The sequence below is a fragment of the Pleurodeles waltl genome, chromosome 4_1 (assembly GCF_031143425.1).
Source record: "Pleurodeles waltl isolate 20211129_DDA chromosome 4_1, aPleWal1.hap1.20221129, whole genome shotgun sequence".
Classification (NCBI taxonomy): Eukaryota; Metazoa; Chordata; class Amphibia; order Caudata; family Salamandridae; genus Pleurodeles; species Pleurodeles waltl.
Genome location: NC_090442.1, coordinates 365,252,232 through 365,268,688, shown reverse-complemented (window position 1 = coordinate 365,268,688; position 16,457 = coordinate 365,252,232). Strand labels below are relative to the sequence as shown.

Sequence of the window (16,457 nt, the reverse complement as noted above, 5' to 3'; positions counted from 1 at the left end):
CACCCATTGTTGGATGCCAAATATCTAGATTGCTGCAATGGGAGAAGAGAGACAGTGTTAGACTTGTCCTTTTGTATCATTTTGACTAGCCTGGCACAGTTTTGGAGACTGATTTAGGGGTTCCGACTTACTTCACACATTGTGTGAGTTCTTGTTTGCATACATGATTATATTGTTGTGTAGTGGCACTGCTTTCAGTTGAGTGTGAAGCCTCAGGGGCATGCAGATTTTGTTATTTGAATGCTATTACAATTCACACATGAAGGTTGGGTGTAATGTGGATGTATGTAGATGAATTTAATTGTAACAAGTGACTACCAAAGACCCATGTTGTGTGAGTTTGATCCCTCTGTCTGTGTTCTGTGACATGACACAGGTGCTGTGCCCGGTGTGCAGCATTCAAACCACACACCCCTTGCGCATCGTAAGGCATGTATTTGTGTGTGTGTGTGTGTGTGTGTGTGCGTGTGTTTGTGTGTTTGGGCATCATGCAAGGTGTAGCATAGTACATTGGGATATATAGGCATGTTTGTGTTTTTTGGTGTAGCCCCTGTGGCACAGGACGTGACAGGAATTGTCTTGAAACCCCATCCTACACCACTGGGACATATCAGCAGTGAGCCATGACTACTAGATATGGAGGATTGCTTTCCTCAGCCACCATGTTGACACGTGTTCAGCTTCCATGTTGCAACACGGGCCCCCCGGCACCTGATACTATGATGCCTACATTGCAGGGGTGGTTGCTTATGTGTATGACTGTCTCCTTTTCTGTACATGACATATCAATGTGGACGATTAGCTATTTCTATGTGTGCTGTATACTGGTGCATTGGTAGATGAAAAACAATCGAAGTATGGATTGTTTCACCTTTTTGCACACTACTATTTGCACCCCTTTGGTGGACTTGATTTGTGGTCCTGCCTCAAGTGTAGATATTGCTGTATATGTGTGCCAATGCAAATAAGCAATATATTGTGTGGTGGCATACCCACATCATGATCCAATGTAAGGCCTTTCCACACTCCGGGGTACATGTGATACAGCTATGTTGCCACAGCTGCTTAAAGAGCCAATGAGTTGCTGAACACCATCTTGTGAATGCAGAGCAGGCACTGCTATACAGGAGCATCATTCTAAATGCCTCTCAAGTGGCATTACGGGAGTGTACTGTGGTCCTTGTGTACTGGAGATGTTTATTGTAGGTTTGCTGTGATGCATGTCGCATGTTGCTGATTGTTGATCCATGTGTCCCTAACTATGTGTGGGGAGTTTTGTGTGTGTATAGTTTGCACCAAGTGTGTTGTGTGTTGTAGGTGTTAAGTGATAGCAGTTTGCTTACCTACTAGTAGGTCATTGCCATATTGTCCATCCTTGAAACGTTGGTTTATGTGGAAATCTGGAAAATATAGGCATCATGCACACTTCCAGGATACGTGGCCAGCACATTTGTGAATAGTCCCTTGGGCTCCACAATGGCCTGCATGTTGATTGAATGTGTGTGCTTTCTGTACAGGTGTTCGGTTTTGGCAGGAGGAGCAAGTAGCACATGCATGCAGTCCTTGTCTCCCAGCACATGTGGGAAGAGGACAACTGCATGAAATCCCTGCTGGATCTCCTGCTGCAGTTGGTGGGCAATGGGAAACAGGATTTGGTGAGGAGGGCTGCTGATGATTACATCCAATACACTTGGCAGTAGGGCTGAGAGGGGGACTGGGATAATCCACTCATTTCTGCCACAGGTGACTGGAAAGTGCCAGAGGCTAGCATGTGCAGAACAGCCAGGAGCTTTGTCATGGGTGGTATGTTGGTTGACCTAATCATCCTTGGTACAATTGCTGGTGCTATGTCATGTAGCAGCTTCAGCCAGTAGTATATGACAAGAGTTTTCCCTATTTGGCCAAGGATGGATATCCTTTGTCGACAGACTCGCTCTCTCCTCCTGCGCTGCCTTTGTGGTTGGTGTAGTGGTGATGGAGGGTCCTGCAGTGAGGCTGGCAGTGCTTTTCATCATCCCTTTCTTCTTTTCCTCATTCCTAGCTGGAGCAGCAACAGGTCCATGTTTTTCTGGTGGTTGCCAGAGTGCTTAATGTGTGTTTTCCTTTTATACCTGTGCCTTTGCACCATTTTAACGCCTGGTTTGAGCAGGCATTATATTTTCGGCGCTAATGGGTATTTGTGCTGTTTTTCCGTTCCGCATGTGATTTTTCCACAAGCTTGTATATATGGCGTTGGGTGGCTAGAGCCATTTTTTAGTAAAGAACACCTACCCTGCGTATGATTTTTGTTAAATGGTGCAGGGTGAGGAGGCACTACTAAATAAAATGGCGCAAGGTCCAGGAAAGTGGCACTAAACAGATCTAGTGACGCTTCGTAAATAGGGTGCACATTTTTTGCTGCCTTTACACCAACAATTGGGGTGCTAAGGCGGCACAAAAACCTTGCAAATCTGGGCCATATTGTTTCCCATACATGACAAATACTAAGAGCCGCATTTAAAAGGCCCGTGGTGCAGCAAGTGCCTTGCTCCACTGCCCTGCACCACTGGCAAAGGGCAGAAATGTGTTTTATCTACTAGATACAGGGTATTTCTGTTCTCTCCCCCTGCACTTGCACACAAATTGCTGCAATGCGCCAACGGAGGCACCCTTGTTCCATGGTATAAGAGTGCCTGCATTGTGGGGATGACTGTTTTTGTGCAGGAAGGGATTCCTTCACCCTGTACACTGCACCACCAGAGCATTAAGAGAATGAAGCTCCGGTTGCGCAGTGTGCCACTAGGGCCTCAGAAATGAGGCCCTAAGTGTGGGGTTTGACTTTTAGCCCTTTGTTCATGCGTGTATGGTTCTGTTGTCTATCTCGGTTGTTTTCTTCTTAATTTGATGGCTTTGCTCCCTAGTCTTGTGTATGTCTTCTCCAGGAGCATTACAGTCTCACAGTGCATTTCAGTCATTCTTATTGGATGAGTTGCATCCTTCCACTGCATACTAGAGAGGACTCTTTTTTTATTTTGTATTCAGCACTCTATGTCAGTGCATGTGTCTCTTTGTACTATCCCATTGCTTTTTTCAGTCTTTGACACTTCCCTGACTGTTGCATCTTGTGTGTTCTTAGGCTACAAAATATGTCAGCCAGTCCTCAAAATAATGAAAGCCATGCTTATCTCCCGCCTGGCTAAGGACAACTTTAGCTAGCTGGAGGAGCCCATGTCATCAAATCCTAAAAACAGTACAATAAGAACTTTAGGGAGCGGGACTGAGTTTTCAGACATCCCCGTTAGTCATTGGCTTTTCTGTGTTTTTAATCCGTTACCCTTTCTTGGATTGCCTGTTCACTGATCCCATGGTATTATGTTGATGGATACATTGAGCTATTTGTGTTTCAATTTCCTGTTGGTGATAGGGCTTCAAGTAGATCTTTTGTTAGAAAGTAGATGTGATCTGGCGTGATTATATTTGGGAGCCCTTGTTTGTTCATAGTTGCTGATACACTGACATTTTCGGGCCCCCTTTATGCTGTTTGTCCGTCTTAACTTGACTTAAACACAGTGCTATTAGTTAGTCGCCATTGTTGTATCATTTGGGTTTTCTAAGCTGGCGTAACCTACTTTTGTATTTATTTTTTTCATAAACTAAATATGTGCAAGCACATAGGTTCCTCTTAAAGAAGCACTGGCAAAGCAAGCAGGTCTGGCTTATAACGGAAAATGCAAGCCAGCCCAATTGGCACATATTATAATGTGTTCATGCAACTACACAATTAGGGAGTCATACTATGTTTTATTAGAATGCGATGGTTGTAAAATCTCACTGAGTGACTGAAGGGGGTGTGTGAAATTTGCAAAGCTTTTTCATGAAATACATATAATTTTTGCAAATTTACATACAATACGTGAAGGATCTTCACTCGAATCTGGAGTAACTTTTCTCCACGAGGGTATTGTTCGCAGAGAAAAGTCATACAAGATCCTGGTTCCCCGACAAAATGCCTCTCAACAAGATGTGTTGTACACAAACCAGTGCCCTACAGGTAAAGGTCAAACGAAGTTTCATTTTATTGGAAATAATTAACATTTTGCTCCTTTGCCTTCACACAAATTTCAGGAATTGTGCAATATTATGGCTCAAGACTTTCGAACAGATTTAAGAGAATTTCACTGTAGTCACTTTTATTCACTTCTAACCAATCCACTTAAGTATCAACCAATAGTGACGATTAGAAGGACCTGTCACACCATCGAGGTGCCCAGCGAGTAACTGTGCAGCCGTAGGTGTCTGAACTGCACGCACGCTTCGTATGGGTGCTTTGGGGACACTGACAGACTCCTGCACTTTGCCAACTCTGCCCTGTACTTGCTTGCCACTGTGAAACAGAGTTGCATAAAGTTGTTTTTGCCTTTCTTATTCAATGCTTTCTCACCTTTGGACTCACTGATTCTGCAATCACCAAACCTCATCTAAACAATGAAAAGTTGACAGACAAAACGTATCCTACTGTCAGTGTCTGTCCTATTACCAGCGTGTTTGTTAGTTGTAAAAAAAATGCTTCTTGAATATTCAAGTCTGACGTTTTGTTGATGAAAGTCTTTATTGTGTCTATTTTATGAACACTGAATATATCAACGGAACCTAAAATAAATGTTTCTAAACAGTCCTCCGAGTCGTGTCAGAATTTTACTAATATAACATTTTTAATGGATAATAAATGTGCTCATATCATATGTTACAAAGTGGAAAACAATAATTTTCCCATCTGCGAGATGCATCAGTAAATAATAATCACATGATTTGTTCAGTTATTCAAAATAATCAATGCTGTATGTATTTTTGCTCTAGTTTATGAGGCACAGCGCAGAAATACCTAAACATGATATACGAATACATTTTCTTTAAGAAGACACGTTTGAAGGTTAAATCACTTATTTACATTAATGCAGTTGACGAAACTCTGTTTGTAAACACGTTTTCGAATGAGTAAATGGTATTATTAATACTAATGTAATATATTTTCGCTTATTTACCAATATATAAAGGAGAGTTTTCCGGTTTGGCAAAGTCATCGAGGTATGAGAGGCCCAAGGGAGCAATAGGTGTCTCACCGATCCCACGGAGAATGTTGCCCATCAAGACATACACCCACATGTAAGACTCATTTTCACTTTCACATGCTGCAAGCAAATCAGCAAAAACATATTAGAATTTTCTACATAGATGAATAGCGTTATAGATGTAGATACTTGCAACACTGAAAACAAATGAGGAGGATAGCATCAACCTGTGAATAAAATTGTTGTGGGGTATAGTAGTTTCCAAGTTAAAGGCCAAGAGAATCTGAATTTCATTGAAGACAGGGAGGTTAACATTATGCATTATTCCTTTAATGTCACTCCACACAGCACTTAAGAGAACTTTAACATCATACAGAAAATCATTGTAGAACAGAACATCCATTGCATATAACACGTCCACCATAACAAACTGCCTTTTTTAATGCAAAACTTGCTCTCACCTTCATGGCTGAAGAGCAATAACGATTGATGAACAAAGTTAAAGAGTCTACTGGGAGCACAAAACCTTAAAAGAATAAGGAAGCAAATTATTGGATATTATCTGAAAGTAAAGGAGAACATCAATATCCAACCTAAAGTAGCTTTGAAGAAGAAGAAACTTCCATACGTTTTCCTATTATTATATATATATATATATATATATATATATATATATATATATGTCATTATTTTTATTTTTTTTCTCAATAGCCCAACAAAAGATAAGTCTCCACTTTAGGGATGGTGGGGTGGAATAATGTTAGCCCTTGTGTCTTTAATGAAATTCAGATTCTTATGGCATTTAATTTGGAGAACCGCTAGTTCATTACAAGACTGGAAGCTACCATTATGCATATTGGTACCTCTATAGCACCACATCAGACGTGTTCAATTGGCTTACAGTAATGTTTTGCAAATGTAGAAGAATTAGACTAGTCAGGGGCTTCAAGCTGATCTTGTGTTCCGAGCAAAACAGCCAAGGTTTCTTGGCTAAGTCTGACAGGTCTGAAGATCTTGTCTCTCCTAATCGATTTATATATGCTTCTGCAGAATTATTGTCCATCTTTAACAACACTGCTCTGCCATGCAAACAATGTTTGAGACTCATAAGGGCATAGAGACCTGAAGTCAACTCTTACTAATTTATGTGATCTGATTTCTCTGGGTGTGACCACAATCCCCCAGTGTCCATTGCACCCAAGTATGCAACCCAGCCTTGTAGACTCTCATCTGACTCCAGAATGAATTCTGGGAAGCATCCAAAGATCATTCTGCCATTCCAGGTGTTCCAATTCTCCAGCCACCAGTTCAACTCTAGCTTGCCTTCCTGGTCTAGAGCTATCTTGTCTCCATACCACACTCCTACCCAAAGAGCCTTCGCTTTTATTCTCTGCAGTGCCCGATAATGTAAAGGGCATCTGAAAAATAGCCTGAATGACCCAGGAGTCTGGCTATTTCCCCTCGGAGACAAAGACTCTTGCTTCAGCACGTACCTTATCTCCTTCAAATTTCTTGATCTTCTTAACGGGCAAAAGGAGAGCCAAATTCACAGTGTCTATTGTGAAGCCTAAGAATGCCAGATACATTGAGGGGGTTCGAATAGACTATTCACTGTTTACTATTAAGCCTAAACACTCTAGAAGAAGAAGAAGAAGAAGTCCTTCAAAACATGTGGAATTGGGACATGACTAGCATATGATCCACGTAGACGATCATGCGCGCATCCCATTTACATGTGGTAGGAAGTTACAGCTCTTATCACCTTGATAAAGAATCATGGGGCTGACGAGAGACCAAAGGGGACTGCACAGAATTGATTATGATGGCCCTGCCAAGAGAATTGACATTCCCTGGTCTTTGGAATGGTAAAGTAGGCATCTTTCAGGTCCACTTTTACCAACTAAGCCTTCTCTAGTAACATATCCCCTTAGGAATGGATACACTCCGTCTTGAAATGTCTGTATACAAGGAACCTGTTCAGATCTCGTAAGTTTATTATGGGCCTTCAGCCCTTGTCTTTCTTTTCCACCAAGAAACGTGTACTTACGAAACACTTGTGAGCTAAGGGTACTTATATAATGGTGTCCTTCTGCAACTTACTTTGTGCCTTTTCTTCCATCACTTTCTGCTGATCTGTGGATAAAGCTAACTCTCTTGAGGAAGCTTCTTGAAACGGTTCCATCAGGAAATCTATCTTTAAACCTTGAACGGTATCTAACACCAAAGGGTCCTGTGTAAAAGGTCTGCGGTGACCTCCCACTCTTCCCAGGAAAGAAGTCAGTGAAACCACTGCACTCACCCAGGACACTGGTTGAACCATGTCTACGTGACTTGTTCCCCCTCGCATAATGCAGATGCCCTCTTTGGGTATGTAAGGTCATGGATCCTCTGGCTTGGTATCCTCTGCCAGAGCCTCTTTGTCAAAAAAGTTTGTGAAGTGGGACCTCTGGGAGCCTTGGCTGGTAGAAAGTCCTCTTCTACTGGCCCATCTATAAACACATGGGTTGAAAACCCTGTGCATGTTAGATTGGGCATTGGCAAGGGCAGTAAAGGGGATTATGTATTTGCCCAGTGTTTTAATCATGTCCTCTCTGAAGAGTAGGCCTTTGGGATTCTTGGAAGAGTCTCTCTCAGCCGGGTCTTCAAATTTGGGATTCATTCTCATGAGAACCAATTTACTCCTCTCAGAATTGAGGCCAGCATTGGCAGTTCCAAGAAAGACTGAAGCTCTTTGACTACATCCTCTGTGGAGGGTAATATCTAAAGGGAGTTTGTTAACGTGTGCCTCTTCGGCCATGCTGATGATCCTTGCTAGGGGTCCCAAAATGTCAAGGAGGCGGTCCTGACAATCCTTAAGGGATCTCTAAAATCCCTTCCTTGGGTCCCTCCCAAGAGGAAGGTGATGAGCTCTGGGTCTAGGTTAGGGGTCAGGCACACTTTCTCATGAATTACAGGCCTTGAACATTTGGTCTTTAGAATATTACATGCCTCTTTGCCGAGTGGGTTCCTAATCCATTTGTTTTGATGAATTAGCCCACATGGTACTGTGGACACCATTCAGCACTTCTGGGGTGTCTAATGTTGTGTGAGAAGAACATTTGTTGCCCCAGTAGGTCCTTAACTACTCCCTTGGAGCTAGAAGGAGATTCATCCTTGGCTAAGGTCTAGTATGTATTTGTCCAAGGGAACTCACTCTCTCTGAAGTCTATCTCTTGAATGCTGCTGTGGACACCAGAATCTGATGTGTCGCATTGGACACCTTTCCTATTTGTGCCGCATAGGGTACCCATTCCTTTTGAGGTGCTTAGACTTCCCTTTCTTTTCAAGGTGCTTGGACCTCCCAATTTCTTTGAGGTGCTAGGACCTCTCACATTTTTAGGAAGTGTAACACCTCTCTCAGTATGTTGTGATTTTCTCCTTCTCTTACCTCCTTTCCGTACTCAGAGTCTCCCACTGAGATGGACGCACAGTCCAGCTCAATATCTGAGCCAACACCTGATCAAGGGTCTCAGGTACGCAGGTACACATTTCATGCTGAAACACTTTTTTTATTAGTTCCTCATTAACCTTAGCCTGAGAAATAACAGGGCTCCTAGTGTCCTGATCTGACATGCTTAAGATAATTAGTGGACATTCTTCCGGATATTCAGCACTTCAAAGGGAGAGTCTTATTAATATTAAAGTTGTTAACTAAGAGGCTTATCATTAGTTAATAATAGATGCTAATAATATATCAAAAATTATAATTTGAGATCCATTTCACTGAACAGTAACTTAAAAATGAAATGCTGAGAGATAATTTACCAAACAGCTTATTGTGGAGACACTGCAACTGTTAACTGTCACAGTGAAGTTGCAGTGTCTCCCTGCAGCTGCTTGAGTGTACTGGGATACATTACACAAACCCAATTAAAGATGGCGGCATGTTGTGCTCTGGGTCATTGCCCAGTACTTTCCTTTAATTGTCACCCAGCATGTTGTTGTGAGACGCACTGGGTGAATGTGGCCCACAGAGCCCCAAAGAAATCTCACCTGGGGCTCTGAGGCCCTCAAGTGCAACCTTAGTGGACCGGGTCCCACGGATAAAGAGTAGGAGGTATCCCGCTCCTCATTGTAGTCTCAGCAGGATAAGGCTCGCAGGCAAAGAGCAAAAGACAATGCTCTCAAGAGCAACTTCGGCAGAGAGCAGAAGTCGACCCGCTCCATACTGGGCCCGCAAGGAATGACGTGAAAAGGTCAAGGGGCGACAACTCCTAGTCATCAAAACGCCATCCCAACATCACCAAAAGACAAATGGTAATAATTCCTAATAGCTACGTTCCATAAATTGGTACTGTAATAGACACATAAAAAAGCCTTATAGCAAAGATACTTGCATGAATCATGAAATAACAAGCAAATTACTGTGAGTGAAAAATGAATGTACTTATCTGCAAGGAGCAGCATTTAAAAGAGGTAGATTGTTAAGTGCATGGACTTATATGCAATGGATGTTCTGTTCTAGAATGTTTTTCTTTATGCTGTTGAAGTTCTTTCAAGTGCTGTGTGGAGTGGCATTAAAGGAATAATGCATGATGGTGGCCTCCGGTCATGTAAGAAAATTAAGTTGTTTTCTCAGTGAACTACACATAGAACACTGTGAAAGAAGAATAGATAATATCTGCTCTGTTCTAGTGCAGTCTGGAAGCAATATACTTCTCTCCTAGTGGCATGCTCTGCATATTGCTTACATTTTCAATTACCTTTCTGACTTTCGGTGTACAAGTGATAAATGAGAAATCATGTTATTGGAGTTTAGATTGACTAAGTTAATATAGACCTGAACTTTAAAATGTTTAACATTGTTTTGTGACACATGAACATTTCATTTCTAGGTGGTGTTCCAATTGTCAAATGCTATGTTCCTTCTCCTGCTATACCATGTGAAGCAATGTTTTCTTTGTGATTATCGTGGACTGTTTTAATGGATAGAGCATTCAAGAAGTCAATTGTAGAGTGCAGACTACCATGTACCTTATCCTGTTACAAACAGTGTAAGTTTGAAGGATGCAGGATGAAGGTTGGATTATGAGAAGCACTGAATTTAACAAGCACATGAATGTATCATCTTTCTTTAACCTTGCTGGACAGACTTGAGAACGGCTTGTAGGTGTGTGAAATCTTAGAATTGTTGCATCTTTATGGCAGCTGAGATGAAAGAAGAATAGCAGAAAGAGTCGGGTGGACTATGGAGATCACAGAGTACTCTCTTAAAGAGTAAATTGGCTTTCCTTTGTCCTTCCCACTGAGGTGAACTCATGCTTGTTCATTCTCTGATTTATGAGACTTTGATTTGATTTGACTTGCGTAGTAATCAAAGCATACGTATAAGACCTGTCAGCCTTAGGGTGGTCTTCCCTGAGGTTTTTGTTATACTCCTCCTGTTTTGGTTGAATTCATTTTTGTTGGCTTTACAACTCTGCACACTTTACGACTGCTAACCATTGCTGAGGTACTTGTGCTCTTACTTCTAAACATAGTAAAATTGGCTTACACCTAACTGACACATTTAGTTTACTTATAAGTCCCTAGTAACATGCACCACAGGGCCTGTAAATAAAATGCTACCAGTGGGCCTGCAGCACATATTGTGCCATCCACTCAAGTAGCCTGTGGGCAGTTATAAACTGCCATTTCAACCTGGAAAAAAACAAACATTTTGCCAGGCCGAAACCTTCCTTTTTAGCACATATAGTCACCCACATGTAGGCCCTAAACACCTCATAGTGCAGGGTTCATTTTAAAAAAAGATCAACATGTACCTTTAAGTTCGTTTTCCACCCCTGCGAGGCCTACCTCTCATATAGGCTCTCTTGTTATATTTAATAGGTGGTTTTGTTTGATTGGGAGCAGGTAGGGGTCATGTTTGGTATCTGAGGAACTGTAATCTAAAACCCTCTTTAATGACATAGTTAGATTTTAAGTCACAATTCTGAAAATTGCACTTTTAGAAAGTTACGCAATGAAATGAAGTACTTTGTCTGAGCACTTTCAAATGACTACTTTCGAATACGATCAGGTAATCTAATTTGCATGATCACATTGATTAATCAACATTAGTTGGTCATCATCTCATTTCACTGCTTTTTTGTTTCAAAAATATTCCTGAGGAGACCCTGAAATCAAGTTAGACAAAACACGTCAACATTTGCAACTATGGGGTTAATTGAAGGAATTTATACAAGGAGCATACCACTGAAAATCCAGGTCTCTGCTTACATAATGGATTAATCTCAACCCAATACCAACATTATAATTGGGACTCTTATTCTGTACCATTATGTTCCAATGAACTGAACTGGATTAGAGTTATGTCTATGGCAATCTCATTGAGTTTTGAAATTTTGCACTAAATGGTATAGATTCAGCACCAATCTATTTTTGTGGGTGAAATGTGTATTAAAAATGTTCAAGTATGCTGTATTATGAAGTATATGATATGAAAACATTTTTTGACACAAAACAAAATTGGTACAAAAAAAGCAGTTAATGGGATGATGACTGTTAGAAATGGAGTCTCTGGTTGGCAGTGGCTTCCACACAGTTCAAGTAGGAATCCTCACTCGAGTCAGGGAGAGGGAGTCACACAGCTAGGATAACACCTGCTCACCCTGCTTGGTAGCTTGGCACAAGCAGTCTGACTTATCTCAGAGACAATGTGTAAAGTACTTATGCACACACACAGTAACACAGTGAAAACACCACAAAAGTACACCATACTAGTTTGAAAAATAGCCAATAGTTATCTCAGTAAAATAAGACAAAACAACAAAAATCCAACGTACACAAGTAAAGATAGAAATTATCAAAGATTAAGTGGGTCATTACAACATTGGCGGTAAAAGCCGCTTACCGCCGCGCAGAAGACCGCCAATACACTGCCGCAGCCGCAGAATTCCGCCACAGCTATTATGACACACATCTCAGAATCCGCCGAAATTCAGACACCCACACAAGTCCGCCACACCAAAGGTCAGTGATAAACTGGCGAAAACAAAACCTCCATCGTCATGCCAACAGAAACACGCTCATGCTATCACGACCCACTAATCCACGCGGCGGTCTTTCAACTGCGGTATTCCATTGGCGGTACACACCGCCGTGCTCAAAATACACACACATCTCCAAAACACCGCCACATTGGACAATTCAAAATACACACACCTGATACACATACAAACACCACTACCACACACCCAACACAATATAAAACACACACCCACATCACCCACAAGCCCCTACAACCAGAAATATTGAGGAAGCCGAGAGACAGAGAGCACAGCAATTGAGAACCCCACCACACAGAAGCACACAACACCATCACCCATACAACATTCCACGCACAAAACACCACACACCACTACACACCACCCCACACATCACCCACACCACCCCATGTCACGCCAAAGACACCCCAGGTTTTCCGAGGAGGAGCTCAGGGTCATGGTGGAGGAAATCCTCCGGGTAGACCCACAGCTATTTGGCTCACAGGTGCAGCACAACTCCATAGCCAGGAAGATACAGCTATGGCCCAGAATCGTGGACAGGGTCAACGCTGTGGGACAGCATCCAAGAAATCAGGAGGACATCAGGAAGAGGTGGAACGACCTACGGGGTAAGGTGCGTTCTGTGGTCTCCAGGCACAACATCGCGGTACAGCGGACTGGCGACGGACCCCCACCTCCTCCCCCACAACTAACAACATGGGAGGAGCAAGTCTTGACCAGCATGCATCCAGAGGGCCTCGGAGGAGTCGGTGGAGGAATGGACACTGGTAAGTCAAATCGTAACTATCATATACCCCACCCTTCCTGCATGCTATCACACACCCCCACCCTCACCCCCTCCCCTATCACTCCAACTCCTCACTAATGTACTAATAACACAAACCACCCATCCCAACACCAAGCCCTGCATGACACAACTAAGCATGGTCACCCCTCACTAAAACATGCTCACTGCACATACCCATAACAACCCCCTAACCATCATCACACAAACCCCCACACAGGAATGCTTGCACTGGGGTACACAAACACCCACACATTGCACACCATGACACACACACATGCAATGATCATGCTCTTATACCCCTGCAGGACCACTACAGAAAGTCACCAAACAGGAGGGTCCAGACATCTCTCCTCCACACACAGAAGAGGCCCACAGTGACGACAGCAGCTCTGGCCAACTGGATCCAGATGACCATCGTGGCCCTCGGGACAGTCTGTTCCCCTCGCACAGGCACAGCCCAACACTGACCTTCCACCCTCTGGTAACACCAGCACAGCACCCACCCAGCGGGCCCATACCTCCGTACCCAGGACACGTCAATCAGCTGTGTGTTCACCACTACAGGGAACCCAGGATAACCCACCACTCCAACAACAACAGGGACCTGGGGGCAGTGGTAGTGGGCACACGGTCCAGGGGACGGAGGCACAGGAACACAGGGGAACTGGGAGGGCTGCTGTGCGACAGGGGAGAGACAGGCCAAGGGAACCCACTCTCGACGAGGCCCTCTCCTCCATCATGGGAGCATACCATCACTCCCAGGAGACGATGGCGACGGTCCTGGCCAAGTTTCAGGAGACCCAGCACCTGCAGGAGGAGCAGTATTTGGGGTTCAGGGAGGAGCTCAGAACCATCAGCTCCGCCCTGGGCACCATCGTAGGGGTGCTGAAGGACATACAAAAGACCATGAGGGACACCGTGGCACTCCAAGGGGCCCCTGATACTAGCATGGACGATGAACTGCCCACCACCTCCGCCGGCGCTAGTGGACAGGACACCCCGCTACAGGACCACCACACCAGCACCCCACCCCCTGCAGATGGAGAACCAACCCGCAAGTGGTCCCTGAGATCCAGGAACAGGACAGAGCAAGATGGCAAGACCCCCGCCAGGAAATGAGACCACCCTGATTGTCCTCCTACTGTCCCACTTTGTTACCCTGTCCAGATTGGAACTGCCCCAGCTCCACTTTCTATGCCCATATGGGCAAAGCACCTGTGAGACGAATAGACTGGACTCTGCCATGGACATTCCTCCACCATCCCCCATCACCATTTTACAACCCCCCTCCATTTTTGAGCACTTAAATAAACACCCTTGAAGCACAAAAAAATCTGGAGTCAATCTGTGATTTGGTAAATTTGTATTATCAATGACAGTGTCAAAATGTGTTTTCAATTGTAATGCCAACATACCTATGTCACACATAACAAGTCCATGAAGGATGCAAGCAGATGACACACGTTGGTAACCACACCTGGGAAACCGTAAAGGAAAGGTACAACTCAGTTACCAAATACTGCTACTAAATGACAGACAGGATAGAGGTAGAAGTGTGAAAGTGAATGTAATAGTAAAAAAAAAATTCTCACCTGTGTGTCACTGGAAATATTGCTGTATGACGGACTCCCTGTTGTCTATCTCTTCTTCCTCAGCTTCCTCCTCATCACTGTCCACAGGCTCCACAGGCTCCACAGCTGCCACAACATCGCCATCTGGACCATCCTCCTGCAGAAAAGGCACCTGCCGTCGCAAAGCAAGATTGTGAAGCATCGAGCAGGCGATGATGATCTGGCACACCTTCTTTGGTGAGTAGAATAGGGAATCACCTGTCGTATGGAGGCACCTGAAGCTGGCCTTCAGGAGGCCGAAGGTGCGTTAGATCACCCTCCTAGTCCGCCCATGGGCCTCATTGTAGCATTCCTCTGCCCTGGTCCTGGGATTCCTCACTAGGGTCAATAGCCATGACAGGATGAGGTAACCAGAGTCCCCTAATAGCCGCACCCAGTGCCTCTGGAGTTGACCCATCACATACGGGATACTGCTATTCCGCAGGATGTAGGCGTCATGCACAGAGCCAGGGAACATAGCATTTACCTGGGAGATGTACTGGTCTGCCAAACATACCATCTGTACATTCATGGAATGATAACTGTTCCGGTTCCTGTACACCTGTTCACTCCTGCGGGGGAGGGGGACCAGAGCTACATGGGTCCCATCAATAGCACCTATGATGTAGGGGATATGTGCAAGGGCATAGAAGTCACCTTTCACTGTAGCCAAATCCTCCACCTGAGGGAAAACGATGTAGCTCCTTACGTGTTTCAGCAGGGCAGACAACACTCTGGACAACACGTTGGAAAACATAGGCTGGGACATCCCTGATGCCATGGCCACTGTTGTCTGAAAAGACCCACTTGCAAGGAAATGGAGCACTGATAGCACCTGCACGTCAGGGGGGATTCCTGTGGGATGGCGGATTGGTGAGATCAGGTCTTTCTCCAACTGGGTACACAGTTCCTTGATTGTGGCACGGTCAAACCTGTAGGTGATGATTAAATGTCGCTCCTCCATTGTCAACAGGTCCACCAGCGGTCGGCTCACCGTAGGATTCCGCCATCTCCTCACATGTCCCAGCAGACCATGCCTAGGAAGGACAACAGCGACCACAGAGTCAACAAATTCCCAGTATGTACCCACAGCTACACAGAACACAACACCAAATACAAAACTCTCCCTTTATGTGTGTTGAGTGTAGGCCTAGGTATGTGTGACGCAGTAGTAAATGAAGCCATGTGGGCCCCTGAAATGGCAGCTGCCTGACCTCTAAACTGGGACAATGGGATGTGAGGTATCTGCGCTGGGGTTGTACACCGTCGAGGTAGGCGGTCGTAGACCGCGGCGCAATGCTGCATTGGTTAATATTGGACCCTATGGGTCCCAGGAGCCAATGATGAAGTGCGCCGGCGGTGATGAGACGCACCGCCGCAGACGTCACCGCCGCAGATGTGACCACCATTTTCTATCTGTTCAATCACTCGATACCTGATCTTCGACAGGAGAGGACCTACACTGCAAGTGCTGCTGTGACCTCGGTCTGGAAGAGACAATGGCTGCTGCGTCTTGGGAAAGGGCCCCTGCCTTTACTGCTCAGGAGTTGGAGAAGCTCGTGGAAGGGGTCCTCCCCCAGTACATGCTACTCTACGGTCCTCCAGACCAACAGGTAAGTACACAGGGAGCACGTTGTATGGGCCATGCCTGGGTGGAGAGGGCTGGATGTCAGTAGGAAGGGGGTAGAGGTCAGGGAACATGAAGGACTGTGAATGCATGTGTCACATGGCAAGGGTAGGGATGGGAGCCACCCACTACGACGGTGCTGTTGTTAATGACTTCTCTTCTTCCCCTGTACATGTCATGGAGGTCAGCGCCCACCAGAAGAAGGACATTTGGCGTGCCATCGCCAAGGACGTCCGGACCCTGGGGGTCCACCAGAGACGGGGCACCCACTACCGGAAAAGATGGGAGGACATTCGCTGCTGGAGCAAGAAGACGGCGGAGGCTCAGCTGGGAATGGCC

General features: G+C 44.7%; 1 protein-coding gene across 1 annotated transcript in view; it reads right to left on the bottom strand.

The window, feature by feature from the left end:
* Window positions 1-16,457, bottom strand: part of LOC138287751 (solute carrier organic anion transporter family member 1A2-like) — a 770,793-nt gene that overhangs the window by 590,682 nt on the left and 163,654 nt on the right. The window contains exon 2 of the mRNA XM_069228524.1: window positions 5,022-5,168. Coding sequence (XP_069084625.1) covers window positions 5,022-5,168 — 147 coding nt within the window. The remainder of the gene's footprint in view (window positions 1-5,021; window positions 5,169-16,457) is intronic.